Raw genomic sequence first — 22500 nt, forward strand, 5'->3', positions numbered from 1 at the left:
ATGCTGTTCCCCTGTACCATTGTCCCCTATATGTTTTGCTGTTCCCCCTTTTGCAGGCTTGTCTCTACCTGCAGTGCTGAATAACAGGGGCCGTTCCATTAAGACTGCTAATTTAGGAACGGAGTGAGCCAGCAGCCTGATTTTTGGTGTGCAGCCTCAGTGTAACCCCCCAAGAACACACCTATTAAAAATATAACTTTGTCATAAGGGAAACATATATTTTTGATAAAGTGCCTTTCTATTGTAGTTTTAAATGTACAGGCAGGATGCTATTGTTTCTGCCTGCCTTTGTAATGCATTAAGGAACAAATGTTATGCATACCAGAACCAAATGTTTTGACACCTATGAGCTGGGTCACTTGCCTATGCAAGCTTCAAAGCTAGCCTGCTGGGCCCACAGCTGTAAGTCTCTCTGGAAGTTGCATATCAAAAGACCCAGAGTAAGGGGGATGTGAATTGGCCAGATGGATGCTAAATAGGAAGTCCTGGTGACCATGTGGGCTAACTCACACCCTAAGTTCCCCCTTCCAGCCTGAGAGGGGCCACGTAGAGAGGGGAGTGCACCTATGCTAAGTAGCAAGATGGCGTTGTCGCACATGCTCTGTGTGAACAGGAAATCCCTAGTGCCCACTCTCCAAACTGTGGGCAAGTAGGTGATTGGGGAATGATTACTTTCTCACGAGGGGGATTGGGTGGGTATGTTGGCGATAGGCTTCCAAATCCTATATACATCCCACCCAGGCTATTCCCCATTGTCTTTCATTTTTTTTCATTCTACCATGTGAGAAGAGAAGAGCAGCAGCACATTCCTGGAACGCAAAGCGTCTTATTACATCGGAACCAAGGACAAAACTCTGCGTTAGGACACTGTGATTTCTGGGGGTTATCTGATTAACCCCAACGGACCAGAAAAGACTTTGCACATTCACAAAAGGATTGGGCTGGCAATTTGTGCCCTTGCAAAAGGACTACATTTTAAAAGACAATCTTCTGGTGCTTTGCTCCTTTCTGGACATTATCTCCTGTTCCTATACCCGTAAGTGTAATTATCAAGTTTATTCTGCAGTTGTCGTGTGTTTGCCTATCAAGGGAATAAATCTCAGTTTATTTTGCTCAACCTGTTCTGCTCAATCAGGACCCACAAAATATAAATGTGTTATTAAGCGCGTCTCCCGTCACAGTGTTGGGGGGGAGAATGGGCAGAGGGGGGAGAAGTGTTGGGGGGGAGAATGGGCAGAGGGTGGAGAGGGGAGAAGGGGCAGAGGGAGGAGAGGGGAGAAGGGGCAGAGGGAGGAGAGGGGTTGGGGCGAGAAGGGGCAGAGGGAGGAGGGGGGAGAAGGGGCAGAGCGAGGAGAGGGGTGGGGGGGATGAGGGAGGAGGAGAGGGGTGGGGGAGAGAAGGGGCAGAGGGTGGAGAGGGGTGGAGGGGGAAAGGGGCAGAGGGAGGAGAGGGGTGGGAGGAGAGGGTGGGGGGAGGAGAGGGGTGGGGAGAGAAAGGGCAGAGGGGGGAGGAGAGGGGTGGGGAGAGAAAGGGCAGAGGGTGGAGGAGGTGGTGGGGGGAGAAGGGGCAGAGGGTGGAGGGGGTGGGGGGGAGAAGGGGCAGAGGGGGGAGGAGAGGGGGTGGGGGGGAGATGGGGCAGAGGGTTGTAGGAGAGGGGGTGGGAGGGAGAAGGGGAAGAGGGTGGAGGGGGTGGGGGGGAGATGGGGCGGAGGGTGGAGGAGAGGGGGAGGCGGGAGATGGGGCAGAGGGTGGAGGAGAGGGGGTGGGGGGAGAAGGGTCAGAGGGTGGAGAAGGGGCAGGGGGTGGTGGGAGAAGGGGCAGGGCATGGGGGGAGAAGGGGCAGAGGGGGGAGGAGGAGAGGGGGGAGGAGGAGAAGGGGCAGGGGGTGGTGGGGGAAAGGGGCATAGTGGAGGGGGTGGGGGGGAGAAGGGGCAGAGGGAGGAGGGGCAGAGGGGGGAGGAGGAGAGGGGGGAGAAGGGGCAGAGGGAGGAGAGGGGGTCAGGGGGAGAAGGGGCAGAGGGTGGAGGGGTGGGGGGGAGAAGGGGGCAGGGGGTTGGGGAGAGAAGGGGCAGAGGCTGGAAGAGACGGGTGGGAGGGGAGAAGGGGCAAAGGGTGGAAGAGACGGGTGGGGGGGGAGAAGGGGCAGAGGGAGGGGGTGGAGAAGTAGCAAAGGGTGGAGGAGAGAATGGGCAGAGGGAGTGGGGGGAGAAGGGGCAGAGGGAGGAGAGGGGTGGGGGGAGAAGGGGCAGAAAGAGGAGAGGGTGGGGGGAGAAGGGGCAGAGGGAGGAGGAGAGGGTGGGGGGTGAAGGGGCAGAGGGAGGAGGAGGAGGAGAGGGGGAGATGGGGCAGAGGATGGAGGAGAGGGGGTGGGGGGAGAAGGGGCAGAGGGCGGAGAAGGGGCAGGGGGTGGGGGGAGAAGGGGCAGAGTGGAGGGGGTGGGGGGAGAAGGGGCAGAGGGAGGAGGGGCAGAGGGGGAGGAGGAGAGGGTGGGGGGGAGAAGGGGCAGAGGGAGGAGGAGAGGGGGAGATGGGGCAGAGGATGGAGGAGAGGGGGTGGGGGGAGAAGGGGCAGAGGGTGGAGAAGGGGCAGGGGGTGGGGGGAGAAGGGGCAGAGGGTGGAGAAGGGGCAGGGGGTGGGGGGAGAAGTGGCAGAGTGGAGGGGGTGGGGGGGAGATGGGGCAGAGGATGGAGGAGAGGGGGTGGGGGGAGGAGGGGCAGAGGGTGGAGAAGGGGCAGGGGGTGGGGGGAGAAGGGGAAGAGGGTGGAGAAGGGGCAAGGGGTGGGGGGGAGAATGGGCAGAGTGGAGGGGGTGGGGGGGAGAAGGGGCAGAGGGAGGAGGGGCAGAGGGGGGAGGAGGGGAGGGGGGAGAAGGGGCAGAGGGAGGAGAGAGGGTCAGGGGGAGAAGGGGCAAATGGTGGAGAGGGGTGGGGGGGAGAAGGGGCAGAGGGTTGGGGGGGAGAAGGGGCAGAGGGTTGGGGAGAGGGTGGGGGAGAAGGGGTAGAGGCTGGAAGAGACGGGTGGGAGGGGAGAAGGGGCAGAGGGGAGAAGGGGCAGAGGGTGGGGGTGGAGAAGTAGCAAAGGGTGGGGGTGGAGAAGTAGCAAAGGGTGGAGGAGAGAATTGGCAGAGGGAGTGGGGGAGAAGTGGCAGAGGGAGGAGGAGAGGGGTGGGGGGAGAAGGGGCAGAGGGAGGAGGAGAGGGTGGGGGGAGAAGGGGCAGAGGGAGGAGGAGAGGGTGGGGGGGAGAAGGGGCAGAGGGTGGAGGAGAGGGTGGGGGAAGAAGGGGTGGGGGAGAGGGTGGTGGAAGAAGGGGTGGGGGAGAGGGGTAGGGGGGAGAAGGGGCAGAGGGAGGAGGAGAAGGGTGAGGGGGAGAAGGGGCAGAGGGAGGAGAGGGGTGGAAGGAGGAGAGGGTGGGGGGAAGGTGGGGAGGAGAAAGGGGTGGGGGGAGAAGGTGGAGGAGAATGGGTGGTGGGGAGATGGGGCAGAGGGTGGAGAAGAGGGGTGGGGGGAGTTGGGGCAGAGGTTGGAATAGAGGGGGGTGGGGGGAGATGGGGCAGAGGTTGGAGGAGAGGGGTGGGGAGGAGAGGGGCAGGGGGGAGAAGGGGCAGAGGGAGGAGGAGAGGGTGGGGGGGAGAAGGGGCAGAGGGTGGAGGAGAGGGTGGGGGAAGAAGGGGTGGGGGAGAGGGGTGGGGGGGAGAAGGGCAGAGGGAGGAGGGAGGAGGAGAGGGGTGGGGGGGAGAAGGGGCAGAGGGAGGAGGAGAGGGGTGGAAGGAGGAGAGGGTGGTGGGAAGAGGGTGGGGGGGAGAAAGGGGTGGGGGAGAAGGTGGAGGAGAAGGGGTGGTGGGGAGATGGGGCAGAGGGTGGAGGAGAGGGGGTGGGGGGAGATGGGGCAGAGGGGGTGGGGGGAGATGGGGCATAGGTTGGAGGAGAGGGGCAGAGGGGTGGAGGGGCAGAGGGGCAGAGGGGCAGAGGGGAGGAGGGGCAGAGGGGAGGAGGGGCAGAGGGGAGGAGGGGCAGAGGGGAGGAGGGGCAGAGGGGAGAAGGGGCAGAGGGGAGAAGGGGCAGAGGGGAAAAGGGGCAGAGGGGAAAAGGGGCAGAGGGGAAAAGGGGCAGAGGGGAAAAGGGGCAGAGGGGAAAAGGGGCAGAGGGGAGAAGGAGCAGAGGGGAGAAGGAGCAGAGGGGAGAAGGAGCAGAGGGGAGAAGGGGCAGAGGGAGGAGGAGAGGGGTGGAAGGAGGAGAGGGTGGTGGGAAGAGGGTGGGGGGGAGAAAGGGGTGGGGGAGAAGGTGGAGGAGAAGGGGTGGTGGGGAGATGGGGCAGAGGGTGGAGGAGAGGGGGTGGGGGGAGATGGGGCAGAGGGGGTGGGGGGAGATGGGGCAGAGGGGCGGAGGGGCAGAGGGGCAGAGGGGCGGAGGGGAGGAGGGGCAGAGGGGAGGAGGGGCAGAGGGGAGGAGGGGCAGAGGGGAGGAGGGGCAGAGGGGAGGAGGGGCAGAGGGGAGGAGGGGCAGAGGGGAGAAGGGGCAGAGGGGAGAAGGAGCAGAGGGGAGAAGGAGCAGAGGGGGAGAAGGGGCAGAGGGTGGAGGGGAGTAGGGGCAGAGGGTGGAGGGGAGAAGGGGCAGAGGGTGGAGGAGAAGGGGTGGGGGGGAGATGGGGCAGGGTGGAGGAGGAGAGGGGTTGGGGGGGAGAAGTGGCAGAGGGTTGAGGAGAGGGTGGGGAGGAGAAGGGGCAGAGGGGAGAAGGGGCAGAGGGAGTAGAGGGTGGGGGGAGAAGGGGCAGAGGGGAGAAGAGGCAGAGGGGAAAAGGGGCAGAGGGGAAAAGGGGCAGAGGGGAAAAGGGGCAGAGGGGAAAAGGGGCAGAGGGGAAAAGGGGCAGAGGGGAAAAGGGGCAGAGGGGAAAAGGGGCAGAGGGGAAAAGGGGCAGAGGGGAAAAGGGGCAGAGGGGAAAAGGGGCAGAGGGGAAAAGGGGCAGAGGGGAAAAGGGGCAGAGGGGAAAAGGGGCAGAGGGGAAAAGGGGCAGAGGGGAGAAGGGGCAGAGGGGAGAAGGGGCAGAGGGGAGAAGGGGCAGAGGGGAGAAGGGGCAGAGGGGAGAAGGGGCAGAGGGGAGAAGGGGCAGAGGGGAGAAGGGGCAGAGGGTGGAGGGGAGAAGGGGCAGAGGGTGGAGAAGGGGTGGGGGCGAGATGGGGCAGGGTGGAGGAGGAGAGGGGTTGGGGGGAGAAGTGGCAGAGGGTTGAGGAGAGGGTGGGGAGGAGAAGGGGCAGAGGGGAAAAGGGGCAGAGGGGAAAAGGGGCAGAGGGGAAAAGGGGAAAAGGGGCAGAGGGGAAAAGGGGCAGAGGGGAAAAGGGTCAGAGGGGAAAAGGGTCAGAGGGGAAAAGGGTCAGAGGGGAAAAGGGTCAGAGGGGAAAAGGGTCAGAGGGGAAAAGGGTCAGAGGGGAAAAGGGTCAGAGGGGAAAAGGGGCAGAGGGGAAAAGGGGCAGAGGGGAAAGGGGCAGAGGGGAGAAGGGGCAGAGGGAAAAAGGGGCAGAGGGAAAAAGGGGCAGAGGGGAAAAGGGGCAGAGGGAAAAAGGGGCAGAGGGAAAAAGGGGCAGAGGGAAAAAGGGGCAGAGGGAAAAAGGGGCAGAGGGAAAAAGGGGCAGAGGGAAAAAGGGGCAGAGGGAAAAAGGGGCAGAGGGGAGAAGGGGCAGAGGGGAGAAGGGGCAGAGGGAGGAGAGGGTGGGGGGAGAAGGGGCAGAGGGTGGGGAGAAGGGGCAGAGGGGAGAAGAGGCAGAGGGGAGAAGGGGCAGAGGGGAGAAGGGGCAGAGGGGAGAAGGGGCAGAGGGGAGAAGGGGCAGAGGGGAGAAGGGGCAGAGGGGAGAAGGGGCAGAGGGGAGAAGGGGCAGAGGGGAGAAGGGGCAGAGGGGAGAAGGGGCAGAGGGGAGAAGGGGCAGAGGGGAGAATGGGCAGAGGGGAGAAGGGGCAGAGGGGAAAAGGGGCAGAGGGGAAAAGGGGCAGAGGGGAAAAGGGGCAGAGGGGAAAAGGGGCAGAGGGGAGAAGGGGCAGAGGGGAAAAGGGGCAGAGGGGAGAAGGGGCAGAGGGGAGAAGGGGCAGAGGGGAGAAGGGGCAGAGGGGAGAAGGGGCAGAGGGGAGAAGGGGCAGAGGGGAGAAGGGGCAGAGGGGAAAAGGGGCAGAGGGGAGAAGGGGCAGAGGGGAGAAGGGGCAGAGGGGAAAAGGGGCAGAGGGGAAAAGGGGCAGAGGGGAGAAGGGGCAGAGGGGAGAAGGGGCAGAGGGGAGAAGGGGCAGAGGGGAGAAGGGGCAGAGGGGAGAAGGGGCAGAGGGGAGAAGGGGCAGAGGGGAGAAGGGGCAGAGGGGAAAGGGGCAGAGGGGAAAGGGGCAGAGGGGAAAAGGGGCAGAGGGGAAAAGGGGCAGAGGGACAGAGGGGAAAAGGGGCAGAGGGAAAAAGGGGCAGAGGGAAAAAGGGGCAGAGGGAAAAAGGGGCAGAGGGAAAAAGGGGCAGAGGGGAGAAGGGGCAGAGGGGAGAAGGGGCAGAGGGGAGAAGGGGCAGAGGGGAAAAGGGGCAGAGGGAGGAGAGGGTGGGGGGAGAAGGGGCAGAGGGTGGAGGGGAGAAGGGGCAGAGGGTGGAGAAGGGGTGGGGGGAGATGGGGCAGGGTGGAGGAGGAGAGGGGTTGGGGGGAGAAGTGGCAGAGGGTTGAGGAGAGGGTGGGGGGGAGAAGGGGCAGAGGGTGGGGAGGAGAAGGGGCAGAGGGTGGAAGAGACGGGTGGGGGGTAGAAGGGGCAGAGGGTGGAGAGGGGTGGGGGGGGAGAAGGGGCAGAGGGTGGAGGAGAGGGGTGGGGGGGAGAAGGGGCAGAGGGTGGAGGAGAGGGTGGGGCAGAGGGTGGGTGCGAGAATGGGCAGAGGGTGGAGAAGGGGCAGACGGAGGAGAGGGGGTGGGAGGGAGAAGGGGCAGAGGGTGGAGAGGGGTGGGGGGGAGAAGGGGCAGAGGGTGGAAGAGACATGTGGGGGGGGAGAAGGGGCAGAGGGGGGGAGAAGGGGCAGAGGGTGGAAGAGACAGGTGGGGGGTAGAAGGGGCAGAGGGGGGGGAGAAGGGGCAGAGGGTGGAAGAGAGTGTGGGGGAGAAGGGGTGGGGGAGAAGGGGTGGGGGGAGAAGGGGCAGAGGGTGGAGGAAAGTGTGGGGGGAGAAGGGGCAGAGGGTGGAGGATAATGTTGGGGGAGAAGGGGTGGGGGGAGAAGGGGCAGAGGGTGGAGGAGAATGTGGGGGGAGAAGGGGAGAACGGTGTTGTGACGTCATGGGACGAGACTATTTCTACCAGGAGAGAGGATTAGACATGGAGTGAAACGCGTAGGATCACCGGCAGAAGCACACGTTGGAAGCCAGTGAAGCTAGCAAATCCCCGGGCTACGCCAGGCGACATCCACCCGGGTTCCATGGCGACGTAATCCGGACGCGTCACCGGAGAACCGGCGTCTGCCCCTGAGGGTACTACTCCTGCGCCTCTACTCTGTGATTTTACCCCAGGCAATCTGCGAGCTGGGAACCGCGATCTGTAAACGCATTTTATACATAAACTGTGCTGCATTATATAATGTTTCACTTATACCTCCAGATACGATGAACGGACACATGCAACATGCCGAATCCTTTCAGAGCCGCGGCCTCATTTATATCCACCAGCCCCTGAGCACACCACGGTGTGAAAAGGAAGCGCACGCTCTGATCTCCCCGGCTTTACATATCAGGACATAATAACAATCACCTGTTCCTTAGCAGGGCTTATAATTAGTTAAATACAACCTCAGATGAACACAACACATGACATATTACACCGTGTGTGTGTGTGTGTGTACACATGACATATTACACTGTGTCATGATTTATTTAACAAACATAAAGCCAAACTGGAGAAGCCATGTGTGAAAAACTAAGTGCACCTTATGATTCAATAGCTTGTAGAACAGTGTTTCCCAGCTCCAGTCCTCAGGGAACCCCAACAGGTCAGGTCTTAAGGATACCCCTGCTCCAGCACCGGTGGGTCCTGCTCCAGCACCGGTGGGTCCTGCTCCAGCACCGGTGGGTCCTGCTCCAGCACAGGTGGGTCCTGCTCCAGCACAGGTGGGTCCTGCTCCAGCACAGGTGGGTCCTGCTCCAGCACAGGTGGGTCCTGCTCCAGCACAGGTGGGTCAGTCAGCGGCTCAGTCATTTTGATTGCAACACCTTGATTCTTTTCTTTTTCAGCCATTCTGTTGTAGATTTGCTGGTGTGCTTGGGATAATTGTCCTGTTGCATGACCCAATTTCGGCCAAGCTTTAGCTGTTGGACAGATGGCCTCACATTTAACTCTAGAATACTTTGGTATACAGAGGCGTTCATGGTCGACTCAATTACTGCAAAGTTCCCAGGTCCTGTGGCTGCAAAACAAGCCCAAATCATCACCCCTCCACCACCGTGCTTGACAGTTGGTATGAGGTGTTTGTGCTGATATGCTGTGTTTGGTTTTCGTCAAACGTGGGGCTGTGCATTATGGCCAAACATCTCCCCTTTGGTCTCGTCTGTCCTAAGGACATTGTTCCAGAAGTCTTGTGGTTTGTTCAGATGCAACTTTGCAAAACTAAGCCATGCTGCCATGTTATATTTAGAGAGAAGAGGCTTTCTCCTGGCAACCCTTCCAAACAAGAATTAAGGAGAACAGAAATCCCAACTGATGCACTCACTATAGATCCAAAATAATAAAGTTTTAATAAATATACAGAAAACAGAAAAAATCCAAGCTATTTAAAACGTCAGTGGTATCTTTGGTGTATGACGGGAGGCTAGTTACAAAGGGTCTCAAAACCAAGTCCAGATAGGTACTCGCGTGCTCACTCAGACTCCATACCTGAAACTATTGGCCTTCCTGGTGGATTTTGGGCATACTTATGAAATTTCGGTATGGTACAGAATGTGGCTATCTTGGGTTTGTTCACCAGCATATAGTCATGTTCTTGCTCTGTTATTACTTTTTTAATGATGCCTTCTTTCAAAATGGTTTGTCACTCCTTATAAAACGTCTTAGTTGGGTCATTCTGCAATACTCGGTAGCAGGTACGATCTCCCAGGAGTCTAATATTTTCACCCACATATTTTTCTTCCTCCATGAGTACTATGTTCCCTCCATTATCGGAGGGAACATTTCACTATACCATGTGACTTTTTAGAAACTGCCAGTGAAATGGACCTTGAGGCCGACAGAATCCTTGCAGCTTTAGAAGTGGAGCGCAATAGGACTCTAGGACATGGTCCGTTTACACCACTTAGACCTAAGAGTCGCTTCACACCTCACATGAGTACCAATTCCAACATCGATATGTTTATAAAATTGGTTGTAAAAGACCTGGAACATATATCACCCAAGGGGGGCACAGACAATTTGACATTAGTAGAAAAAACAGATGTACAAGAACTCAGTGACCTAAAGGGAGTCATCATTAAACCCTCCGATAAAGGAGGGAACATAGTACTCATGGAGGAAGGGAAATTTAGGAAAATTGATGGTATAGAGGTAACATCTAATACGTATTTGGCGTCCATGGACGTAGAATCTCTATACACAAGTATTCAACATAAAATAGGCCTTGCAGCGGTTGAATTTTTACAAAAAGCCAGGAGTAATGAACACCAAGACCACAATTCTTTTGTAGTAAAACTCCTAGAATATGTATTAACACATAAAATTTGTTCTTGAATAGGAAGAAGTTATCACCAACTCCAAGGAGCAGCAATGGGCACAACCTGTGCCCCTACATATGCTAATATATACTTGGGTTGGTGGGAGGAAGTCAGTGTTTTCACCCAAACAATGTCAGAGTTCACACAACATATAGAATTGTGGTCTCGGTACATCGATGATGTGCTGGTGGTTTGGAGTGGCTCTAAAGAACTATTCTCATCATTTGTAGGTATATTAAATCAGAACAACCAAAATCTAAAATTGACGTATGATATCAGTCAGGAGCGTATCACCTTCCTGGATTTGGATATATACAAAGATGATAAAGGCCTACTCCAAACCACAGTACACACCAAAGTGACTGCGACAAATAACCTACTCCTGGCATCCAGCCATCATCCCCGACCCCTTATTCAAGGGATACCCATAGGGCAATATCTTAGGGTTAGAAGAAACTGCTCTTCAACAAAGGACTTTGAGATTCAATCTGCCAATATGCGGAAAAAGTTCTTAAACGGGTTACAGTCGCACATGTATCAACAAGGCTTACAATCGACCCAAACACACAGACAGGGGAACACTCCTATATTCCAAGAAAAAAGAACAAGATGGCATACAACCCATATGTGTAATAGGGACTTACAGCAAACAGTGGAGACAAATCAGAGACACACTAAATCGGCACTGGCATGTCCTTCTAGAGGATGATGATTTCAAAAAAGTTTTACACCCTCAGGCGTCAATAACATACAGACGACCACCGAACCTTGCACACCGACTAGTACATAGTCACTAACAGAGCCCCAATATGTCAACCTGGCTCAATACCAATAACGTAGTGGGTACGTACCGATGCAGTGCATGCAAGGCGTGCAAATACATCCTACCTTCCAAACGATTCAGTGGAGCCCTAGGGACCAGGCAGAATAATGTGAGAAATTATATAAACTGCAAAACATGCAAGTGTGGAATGCAATACGTGGGGAAAACCTCCCGGGAATTACATAGGAGAATCCTGGAGCACATAAGCACCATCAATACTAAGAAAGATGTCCAGCAGCCAGACATATTAACTCCGTACATGGGGGTGATGTCTCCTGTTTGTCATTTCAGGGTATTGACCTGATTAAATTGGGGATTCGCAAGGGGGACCTCGACACAGCCCTCCTTTAAAAGGAATCCAGGTGGATATATAATTTAGGGACCGTATCCCTGAAAGGGTTAAATGAGGGATTTGTATATACTGCTTTCCTCTGAATCTGTGTATGTCCATCTATGTGTCTCCCATTATCATTCCCCTTTTTGCATAAGATTTATAAGGGGTATCAAATTTACACAAACCAACATCAATGGTCTATACATCTTATAGTCCAGGTTCCCCTTGGCCTGCAGATTAAACACAGTAGTTAAGATATTTGTTCCTTGACAAGCCAGGGATGTTACATATCCACTCTCCTTACCATTCATTGTTACCTGGCGTGCATGTGTGGTGTGGCCCATTCAATACTCCCCCTGTCTCAAGGTATCAGTTTCATGCTCACACAAACCTATGTGTTTTTACCCGTCTTATGGAGCAATAGGATCCCTCTTTTACTTGCCTTACTCCAGTAGCCACGCCCACTCTGCGCCATATTTTGGCTATACAAGCAACACTACGGGTTGCCATGACAACGCAGTGTATAAATAGCGTGCAGGAGCTTAGGTCCGCCCACCCCCGAAGAAGTTCCTACCTGGAACGAAAGACGCGTCGGGTGACGTCATGAGCGCGACCAGGCTAGTAGTAGCCCGGTCAGTTGTAAGTCACAGCACGGCGTACTGGTTCACAGGCTAGCTAAAAAAGATGTGGGCCGGATAGGATCCCGCTAGCTAGTACGAGAAGTTGTTTCGGCTCTCACTGGGGGCTTTATCCTGAGGTCAGTGGGTTTCGGACACTCAGCGTGCATATCTGTGGCATATCCATCAGCCACATAACGCTGATTTGGAAGAGGCACACCTCTACTTCGGGTCACAGCCCTGTGAAGGGAATAATCCGATATTGAGTCCACCTATGTACATAATAGTACATTCACTACCATAAGCACAGCCGATTGGAGCTGCTTACTTGGCAACTAGTATATACTGTACTATGTATCTCCTTATTTAAGGGGGTACATCCTGACAAGTAGCAGAGCTCAGACTCGGCAGTGATTTATGTGCAGGGATTGTGCATTCTCCCTACCCACTGCCATATTAAGACCCCATAGATTGATTAGGGGTTTACCCCACATTATTCTTTTGAGCTGTACGCTGGAATATACTTACCTTGTTACCACTTATATCATACGTTATTGATGTCCTACATAGACATCCGGATGTTATTTATTTGGTCTAACAGGATTTCTTCAGCATCTAGAGAGAATTCACTCCCCTTTGTCTGACTAAACATGCGCTATACCTTAGGTTTTAAATAGCTTGGATTTTTTCTGTTTTCTGTATATTTATTAAAACTTTATTATTTTGGATCTATAGTGAGTGCATCAGTTGGGATTTCTGTTCTCCTTAATTCATGTACCCCTCCATCCCAGATAGCACCCGTTAGTCTCTCCTCCCATAGTCACTAGCTGAGCCGGGTCTCCCCCCCACTCCCTTTATTTCAACCCTTCCAAACAAACCGTACCTGTCCAGTCTTTTTCTAATTGTACTGTCATGAACTTTAACATGTAACATGCTAACTGAGGCCTGTAGAGTCGGAGATGTAACTTTTGGGTATTTTGCAATTTCTCTGAGCATTGCACGGTCTGACCTTGGGGTGAATTTGCTGGGACGTCCACTCCTGGGAAGATTGGCAACTGTCTTGAATGTTTTCCACTTTTGAATAATCTTTCTCACTGTAGAATGATGGACTTTAAATTGTTTGGAAATGGCCTTATAACCCTTCCCAGATTGATGGGCAGCAACAATTGCTTCTCTAAGATTATTGCTGATGTCTTTCCTCCTTGGCATTGTGTTAACACACACCTGGATGCTCCAGATCAGCAAACTGCTAAAACTTCGGCTTTTATAGAGGTGCTCACACTTGCTGATGATCAATTAATTAAGGGCATTTGATTAGCAGCACCTGTCTGCTACTTAGCAGCTTAATTCCTATGGAAGCAGTAAGGGTGTACTTAGTTTTTCACACATGGCTTCTCCATTTTGGCTTTATTTTTGTTAAATAAATCATGACACGGTGTAATATGTCATGTGTACACACACACACGGTGTAATATGTCAGGTGCTGTTGTTCACCTGAGGTTGTATTTACCTAATTTTAAGACCTGCTGAGGAACAGATGATTGTTATTATTCCCTGATATGTAAAACCATAGAATTCAAAGAGGATGCACTTTCTTTTTCACGTGTCTGTGTCTGTGTCTGTGTCTGTGTCTGTGTCTGTGTCTGTGTATTTTTTTTTTTCTTTTTATTTGTTCACATACACATGGCAGGATATCCTAGTGTAGAGGTACAGTAAAAAGGTGAGGGAGGAGGGGGGAAGGAGGAGGGGGGAAGGAGGAGGGGGGAAGGAGGAAAGGGGAGAGGGGGAGAGGAGGAAAGGGGAGGAGGGCAGAGGAGAAAGGGGGAGGAGGGGAGGGAAGGAGGGGGGAGGGAGGAGGGAAGGGGAGGAGGGGAGAGGGGAGGAGGGGAGAGGGGTGGAGGGGAGAGGGGAGGAGGGGAGAGGAGGGGAGAGGAGGGGAGGGTGGAGGAGAGGAGTTGGGGGGAGAATGGGGGGTACCTTGGGAGTGATTTTGACCGTGGCAATGTCAGTGACAGGGTCCACATCCCTCACGGTCGCCTCGTAGCTCTCTCCATTGGACAGTTTGACCCTCACCCGCCTCCTGTTCGCCACCACGTGTGCGTTGGTCACGATCAGACCTTCAGGGGACACCAGGAACCCTGAGCCATTAGAGACAGGAACCTCCCGGCCTGAGATAGGGTGTCTGGGGGAGAACAAGGCACAGATTCAGGGGGGGAGGAGAGGGAGACAGAGAGGGGGGATGGAGTAAGGGATAGTGAGGAGGATGGGAGGAGAAAAGGGGAAGAAAGAGGAAGGGGGAGGAAGGGCAAGAGGAAGGGGAGAAAGAGGGAGGGGTAAGGGGAGGGAAAGAGTAAGGGGGGAAAGAGGGAGGGGTAAGGGGGGGGATATAGGGGGGAATAGATAGATATGGACCTCCCCAGTATCTCTATATACACAAGCCCGGGGGATATAGGGGGGATAGATATGTATGTATGTATGTATGTATGCATGTATGTGCAGCCCTGTGTGGTTTGGGCTATAGGTCTGCCCTCCTCCTGGCAGTAATACCTGGTAAGGGCAGGTGCCAGGAGTAATCATGGGTTTTCCCCACTTCATGCAGTGCAGTGAGTAAGTGAAGGCAGTGTCATCAGGCTCTGTGTCCAATTAGAGACACAGGGGTGGTGCCTGTTGGAGCTTACTTAATGTATTGCAGCTTCCCATTTAGTTAACTGGTCCCTCCCGTGAGAGGGACAAGGGTATTCCATCCAAGCTGTCAGGGACCTGGCAGGCTTGAGGCCCTCCCTCAGGGGAGCGGTGAGGAGACCCATACCCCCTACCCTAATAGGGGGTAGGGGAAGAGCAAGAACCACTCTCGGTGCCCTTGGCTGGGAGTGAGTTCAGGGACATCCTAAGGGTGAGCACCCCAAGATCTGCTGCGATTGTGATACCAAATAAAGAAGCTGCTGCATGTTACCTGTACCTCCTGTCTGAGAGTGAAGTATATTGGGAGGAGAGGGAGTTCTCTTGCAGATACTTCACCCCATACAGCTGGGGGCTGCACGAGATGGAGGCGCTGCACCTGTAAGTAGGATTTGGGCACAGCCCCAGAAGCCTGTCCTGTTCGTCCCCTATACCATCATGCGGGAGACTCAGGGCCAGCAGGTATGCACCACTCTAAGACATGTAGCCAGAGCAGTATATTCCCTAGGAGACCCTATGTGAGACTGGGGAGGGGGGGGGGGGGGGGGATAAGGGTTATATACTGTGACAGAAACCAGGGGTTGGTAATAAACTCCATATACAGGGCTCCCAGGATACTGAACAGTTTCTGTCCTGTCTAAGCTGAACAGGGCAGCCTCGTGGTACAGGCACTCCATTCCACAGTTTGTCTGCTGCCTGTTTTCTGTCACCTGTCATGCTGATTAGAGTTCAGGTATATAAGACCTGTTTCCTGTTTCCTCTGGGCCCCGCCCAAGAGCCTGGAAGGCTGCTGAACTGCAGAGGGGTGAGAAAGCCTCTTTCCCAAATCGCTTCATTCATTCTGTTAGTTTGTCTAAAGACTGCAAAGGTACTTATTTTGTTGGTGGAAGTGGACAAGCCACTTCCAACTCTGAGTCAGGGACATCTAAGTTTAAGTTATCGCTCAGACGAGCAGCTTTTTGTTTGGCTTTGTTTTCTGTTTAAACTGTGGCAGTCTCAGTGCCTGGGACTGAATAAACCAGGCATAGCCTGTTTAAAGGAACAGTACGTGACGTCTCATCATTTAACCTACCCTAAAAGACCGTGTTCTAACAGTCCCGGACAGACGGCGGAGCCCCGGAGTAAGCCGTTTGTCACATATGGTGGAGAATGCGGGCAGAACACTAAAAGGTCTGGGGGTTAAAGAACTTTAAAGAAAAAAAAAAAAAAAAAAAAAAGAGGTTTTTTTTTCTCTCTCTCCAAACAAGATGGAAGACGTGGTGAGTGCGCTGGTACGCAATGTCGCTGTCCAGAGAGACGCGAATGAAGCCCTGCAACAGGCGAATGCAAACCAGCAAGAGACAAACCGCTTGCTGAAAGAGGAGCAACAGCGGTTCGCTCAGGGCTTACAGCAGGAACTCGAGATCCTGAGGGAGACTATCAGTAACCTTCCACTGGCAGCGGCAGCCCCAGTTCCGAAAATGACCAGGGCAAGCCACTACCTTCAGAAGATGGGACCCTCGGATGATGTGGAAGCCTATCTTCTCACGTTTGAACGCACGGCACAGAGAGAGGGATGGCCAGAAGCTGAGTGGGCTGGTCTAATCGCACCCTTCCTAAGCGGCGAACCCCAGAAGGCTTACTTTGATCTAGAGCCAGCCGAAGCTAACGTCTATGCAAAATTGAAGTTCGAGATCCTCGCCCGCCTCGGCGTAACCATGGCTGTTCGCGCCCAAAGGTTTCACGCATGGTCCTTCACGATGGATAAAGCCACCCGAAGCCAGATGTATGACCTCATCCACCTCGCCCGGAAGTGGCTACAACCCGAGATCAACTCAGCAAGCCACATCGTGGAACGGTTGGTCATGGACCAGTTCTTGAGGAAACTTCCCTCTGCCTTACGCCATTGGGTCAGTCGGAGTGACCCCCACAATGCGGATGAGCTTGTGGCCCTCGTAGAAAGGTACAATGCAGCAGGAGAGCACCCGCAACCCACAGTCGTGGAGCAACCCCACTACCCGAGGTTCCAGGACTCTTCCAGAGACGGTAAAAGGGTACCGGGGTTAAGGGGAGCTGAAGAGCGGCGACCACCTTCACGCAGCACCAGCAACAGTGGTTCGCACACTAAGGGCAATAGCCAACATGGGGAGCCGGGAAAAGGCTCTAAGTGGGACACAGACTATGTACCTAAATGTGTAAATTGTCATGAGAGGGGCCACACAGCAAAAATCTGCCCACTAAATGAGGAGCCCATGCAATGCAACAGCGTGGAACCTTATTCGCTGTTGTCCCAATGTATGGGCCCTAGCCCAGAGGACCCCTTGAATAACCATCTGTGGGCATTTGTAAAGGTTAATGGTAAGAGGGTTCGGGCACTTCTGGACTCTGGGAGTATGGTCACACTAGTGTCCGAATACCTATTGCCCATTAAGAAAAAACAGGTAAACAGTTCACAAAGAGTGGCAATTTGTTGTATACATGGGGATAATCATGAATATTCCACTGTTGATGTTTTTTTTGAAACAGAATTTGGTTCTTTAGATTTCAAGGTGGGTGTTGTACCCAAACTGGCACATGATGTGTTAATAGGGACCGACTTTCCCCATTTTCTAAAAATGTGGTCCCCAGCTCAGAATAGCGCCCAGAGTTCAATAGCAGACCATAACGAAGTGTTAGAAGAAACAAATCCTTTCCCTTTTTCAGAAATGGAGGTTGACGAGGGCCCAAATAAGAAAGGGGAAAAGGAGGAGTGCTGTGAAATTCCCTTCCCCATCACTACTTTGGTAGGGAATACCCCAAATCAAGATGTTGATCAGGCACTTACCACCCCAGTACAGGATAAGACCCTCGCTGACCTAGAGGTCAGTCCTGGGAGTTTTAAGAAGGCCCAGTGGGAGGACCCCACATTAGCGGTAGCAAGGGGAAATATACGGGACCAGAATAGTACTCATGGCCAACCAGATAGGTCACTTGCTTACCCCTACTTCGAGGTAGAGAACGACCTAGTATATCGGGTTGATAAAAGAAAATCAGTTACAACTAAACAATTGTTGGTACCACGGACATTCCTTAACGTAGTATTACACCTCGCACATAGTCATCCATTGGGGGGACACCTAGGGGTGGAAAAGACAAAAGAAAAGGTTCTCCGAAGCTTTTATTGGCCTGGGGTTCTGGCAGAAATTACAAACTATTGTTCCTCATGCCCAGAATGTCAGATCACCGCCCCGTTCAAAGCATACCGCAGCCCATTGGTACCCCTTCCCATAATAGAGGTACCATTTGACCGGATTGCTATGGATCTAGTAGGACCCCTAATAAAGTCTGCTAGGGGACATCAGCATATATTGGTAATATTAGATTATGCTACCCGATATCCGGAGGCAGTTCCCCTACGTAGCACCTCTGCTAAAAACATAGCAAAAGAGTTAGTACTTCTGTTTTCCCGGGTCGGAATTCCTCAAGAGATCTTATCTGATCAGGGAACACCATTTATGTCCCAAGTAACAAAAGAGCTATGTAAACTCCTAAAAATCAAGCATCTCAGAACCTCAGTCTATCATCCACAAACAGATGGTTTAGTGGAAAGGTTCAATAAAACCTTAAAGAGCATGTTACGCCGGGCGGTCGATAAGGATGGGAAAAACTGGGATTGTTTGTTACCATACCTGTTATTTGCCATTAGGGAAGTTCCCCAGTCATCCACAGGCTTCTCCCCGTTTGAACTATTGTATGGCCGACATCCAAGAGGCTTACTGGATATAGCCAAAGAAACTTGGGAACACGAGGTTACCCCTTACAGAAGTGTAATAGAGCATGTTGCCCAAATGCAGGACCGCATTGCTGCAGTCCTACCCATAGTGAGGGAACACATGGAGAAAGCTCAAGAAGCACAAAGGAATACGTATAATAAGGGTGCTAGGGTCAGAATTTTTTTTCCAGGTGATAGGGTACTAGTTCTGGTTCCCACCGTGGAGAGTAAATTCCTTGCTAAATGGCATGGGCCATATGAGGTTTTGGAAAGAGTGGGAGAAGTAAATTATAGGGTAAGGCAGCCAGGTAGGAGGAAACCTGAGCAAATTTACCATATAAACCTACTCAAGCCCTGGAAAGATAGAGAGGTCTTGTTAACCCTAGTACCCCCAGGTCCGTCAGAGAATCAAGAAACTGACCCAGAGGTTAGCATAGCTGAAACACTGTCCGTGCATCAGAAACGAGAGGTCCAGAGTTTAGTGAGAAGGAACAAAGAAATCTTCTCTACACAGCCAGGTAAAACTAACGTAATTAAACATGACATAGTCTCTGAACCGGGGGTCCGAGTTAACCTTAAACCGTACCGAATCCCAGAGGCCAAGAGAGAGGCTATAAGTTTAGAGGTTAAAAAAATGCTAAAACTAGGCGTAATTGAGGAATCCCAAAGTGGGTGGAACAGCCCTATAGTTTTAGTCCCAAAGCCAGACGGTACAACAAGGTTTTGTAATGACTACCGGAAACTAAACGCGGTGTCAAAATTTGATACTTATCCTATGCCCAGGGTGGATGAACTTGTAGAGAGACTGGGCAAAGCCCGATATCTCACAACCCTAGACCTAACAAAAGGGTACTGGCAGGTTCCCCTCACAGAAAGGGCAAAAGAAAAAACAGCCTTCTCAACCCCAGACGGCCTCTTTCAATATAAGGTGCTGCCTTTTGGCTTACATGGAGCTCCCGCCACATTCCAAAGAATGATGGATAAAATTTTAAAACCACACGTTCGGTACGCTGCCGCCTACCTGGATGATGTGGTAATCCATAGTGAAGATTGGCAGTCCCACCTTCCAAAGGTCCAAGCTGTGCTCGACGCAGTTCGGTCTGCTGGACTAACTGCTAACCCCGCTAAATGCACTATTGGTCTGGAGGAGGCCAAGTATCTGGGGTATTCTATTGGTAGAGGGTTACTCAAACCACAAACACTCAAAGTAGAGGCGATACAAAATTGGCCAAGGCCAGTCACAAAAAAACAAGTAAGGACCTTTTTGGGGTTAATTGGCTACTATAGGAGGTTTATTCCCAATTTTGCAACTAAGGCAACCCCACTAACCGACCTCACAAAAGCAAGAGGACCGCTAATGGTAAAGTGGTCCCCCGAAGCCGAACAGGCCTTTAGAAGCCTGAAAGAAGCTCTCTGTGCCCAACCAGTGTTGGTCACACCTGACTTCTCCAAATAGTTCGTAGTCCAAACCGACGCATCTGAGGTAGGGCTGGGGGCGGTACTCTCCCAGGATTCTCAAGGGGAGGAGCACCCCATCCTTTACTTAAGTAGGAAACTAAATCCCCAGGAGAAAAATTACTCCATAGTCGAGAAAGAGTGTCTCGCAATAAAGTGGGCTGTAGAGACACTCAAGTATTATCTGTTGGGGAGAAAGTTCCGATTGGTCACAGATCATGCACCCCTTACCTGGATGTGTCAAAATAGGGAGAAGAACGCTAGGGTGACCAGGTGGTTCCTAAGCCTACAGCCCTTTAAATTTTCTGTGGAACACAGGTCGGGGCACAAACATGGCAATGCCGACGGGTTGTCAAGGATGCACTCCCTAATATCCATGGTCGCTCACCCCTCGAGGTCTGAGCTGGGGGGGAGGATATGTGACAGAAACCAGGGGTTGGTAATAAACTCCATATACAGGGCTCCCAGGATACTGAACAGTTTCTGTCCTGTCTAAGCTGAACAGGGCAGCCTCGTGGTACAGGCACTCCATTCCACAGTTTGTCTGCTGCCTGTTTTCTGTCACCTGTCATGCTGATTAGAGTTCAGGTATATAAGACCTGTTTCCTGTTTCCTCTGGGCCCCGCTCAAGAGCCTGGAAGGCTGCTGAACTGCAGAGGGGTGAGAAAGCCTCTTTCCCAAATCGCTTCATTCATTCTGTTAGTTTGTCTAAAGACTGCAAAGGTACTTATTTTGTTGGTGGAAGTGGACAAGCCACTTCCAACTCTGAGTCAGGGACATCTAAGTTTAAGTTATCGCTCAGACGAGCAGCTTTTTGTTTGGCTTTGTTTTCTGTTTAAACTGTGGCAGTCTCAGTGCCTGGGACTGAATAAACCAGGCATAGCCTGTTTAAAGGAACAGTACGTGACGTCTCATCATTTAACCTACCCTAAAAGACCGTGTTCTAACAGTCCCGGACAGACGGCGGAGCCCCGGAGTAAGCCGTTTGTCACAATACATACATACACACAGTCATGTGAAAAAGGAAGTACACTCTCTTTGAATTCTATGGTTTTACATATCAGGACATAATAGCAATCATCTGTTCCTTAGCAGGTCTTAAAATTAGGTAAATACAACCTCAGGTGAACAACAGCACATGACATATTACAGTGTGTGTGTGTGTGTGTGTGTGTGTGTGTGTGTGTGTGTGTGTGTGTGTGTGTGTGTGTGTGTGTACACATGACATATTACACCGTGTCATGATTTATTTAACAAAAATAAAGCCAAATTGGAGAAGCCATGTGTGAAAAACTAAGTACACCCTTAATGCTTCCATAGGAATTAAGGTGCTGCTAATCAAATGCCCTTGATTAATTGATCATCAGCAAGTGTGACCACCTCTATAAAAGCTGAAGTTTTAGCAGTTTGCTGGTCTGGAGTATTCAGGGGTGTGTTAACACAATGCCAAGGAGGAAAGACATCAGCAATGATCTTAGAGAAGCAATTGTTGCTGCCCATCAATCTGGGAAGGGTTATAAGGCCATTTCCAAACAAGTTAAAGTCCATCATTCTACAGTGAGAAAGATTATTCAAAAGTGGAAAACATTCAAGACAGTTGCCAATCTTCCCAGGAGTGGACGTCGCAGCAAATTTAACCCAAGGTCAGACCGTGCAATGCTCAGAGAAATTGCAAAAAATACAAGAGTTACATCTCAGACTGTACAGGCCTCAGTTAGCATGTTAAATGTTAAAGTTCATGACAGTACAATTAGAAAAAGACTGAACAAGTATGGTTTGTTTGGAAGGGTTGCCAGGAGAAAGCCTCTTCTCTCTAAAAAGAAAATGGCAGCATTGCTTAGGTTTGCAAAGTTGCATCTGAACAAACCACAAGACTTCTGGAACAATGTCCTTTGGACAGACAAGACCAAAGTGGAGATGTTTGGCATAATGCACAGCTCCACGTTTGGTGAAAACCAAACACAGCATATCAGCACAAACACCTCATACCAACTGTCAAGCACGGTGGTGGAGGGGTGATGATTTGGGCTTGCTTTGCAGCCACAGGACCTGGGAACCTTGCAGTCATTGAGTCGACCATGAACTCCTCTGTATACCAAAGTATTCTAGAGTCAAATGTGAGGCCATCTGTCCAACAGCTAAAGCTTGGCCGAAATTGGGTCATGCAACAGGACAATGATCCTAAGCACACCAGCAAATCTACAACAGAATGGCTGAAAAAGAAAAGAATCAAGGTGTTGCAATGGCCCAGTCAATATCCAGACCTAAACCCGATTGAAATGCTGTGACTGGACCTGAAATGTTCGCCAACAGGACTGTCTCTTGTTCCGCGTGTGATGCTGTGGCGATGCAGGTTCAGTCTCTTGTTTAGCCCCTGCCCTGTCTCACCTATGTAGTAGCAGCCCCCTGGGCATTTCATGCACATGATGAGGTACACGACATTGCTGGAGGAACAGGTGAACCTTCCTCTGAATGAAAGAGAATGAACCTGCATCGCCACAGCATCACACGCGGAACAAGAGACAGTCCTGTTGGCGAACATTTCTCTGACTCTGGCCATAAGATGAACGATCTGAGGGTTGCCATACTCAAAGGTAATCTTAAAACCCCGAAAGATAGACGGTTGCATGAATACAAATGTATGCAACTGTTCGGGACACTTAGCAGTGGCCTAAACAGAGATCGAAATTTTATGAGTCATTACTGACACTAGTGAACTCTCTTCCCATGAGCGCTAAAGTCCATGTCTGTACATACTGTGCTATATTTATGCACACACAGCTGTCTCTCACACATACTAATACTCCTTGTTTTTCCATCCCTATACACCAATAGGGACCACAAAGTATCCACACACTTTTAGTTGTGCTACAAACTCTCACATTTCCACACCCACCCACACCATTTATATCCACTCCCACTCCACACACACCTTGTGTACAGCACTGTATATACTGTGGGCTTTCCATTCATTTTTATTCACACTGATACACATACACACTCTTTCTTCACTTGCTTTCAGGAACCTTTTGACACCTCTAGCCATAAAAACACATCCACACCGGGGGAAGGACAAGCACAGATAACATTCCAAGAGACACTGTTTTTAAGTATACCCTTTGCTTGCTTCATTCATTGTAACATCGCCGGAAGAGATCAGTGTATCTCGAA

General features: G+C 52.2%; 1 protein-coding gene across 1 annotated transcript in view; it reads right to left on the reverse strand.

Moving 5' to 3' along the window:
- The window catches only part of LOC142486205 (serine protease HTRA2, mitochondrial-like), a 62082-nt gene that overhangs the window by 31130 nt on the left and 8452 nt on the right, over positions 1 to 22500 (reverse strand). The window contains exon 3 of the mRNA XM_075584845.1: positions 13443 to 13647. Coding sequence (XP_075440960.1) covers positions 13443 to 13647 — 205 coding nt within the window. The remainder of the gene's footprint in view (positions 1 to 13442; positions 13648 to 22500) is intronic.

This window comes from Ascaphus truei, unplaced genomic scaffold (genome assembly GCF_040206685.1).
Source record: "Ascaphus truei isolate aAscTru1 unplaced genomic scaffold, aAscTru1.hap1 HAP1_SCAFFOLD_780, whole genome shotgun sequence".
In the NCBI taxonomy this organism is placed as follows: Eukaryota; Metazoa; Chordata; class Amphibia; order Anura; family Ascaphidae; genus Ascaphus; species Ascaphus truei.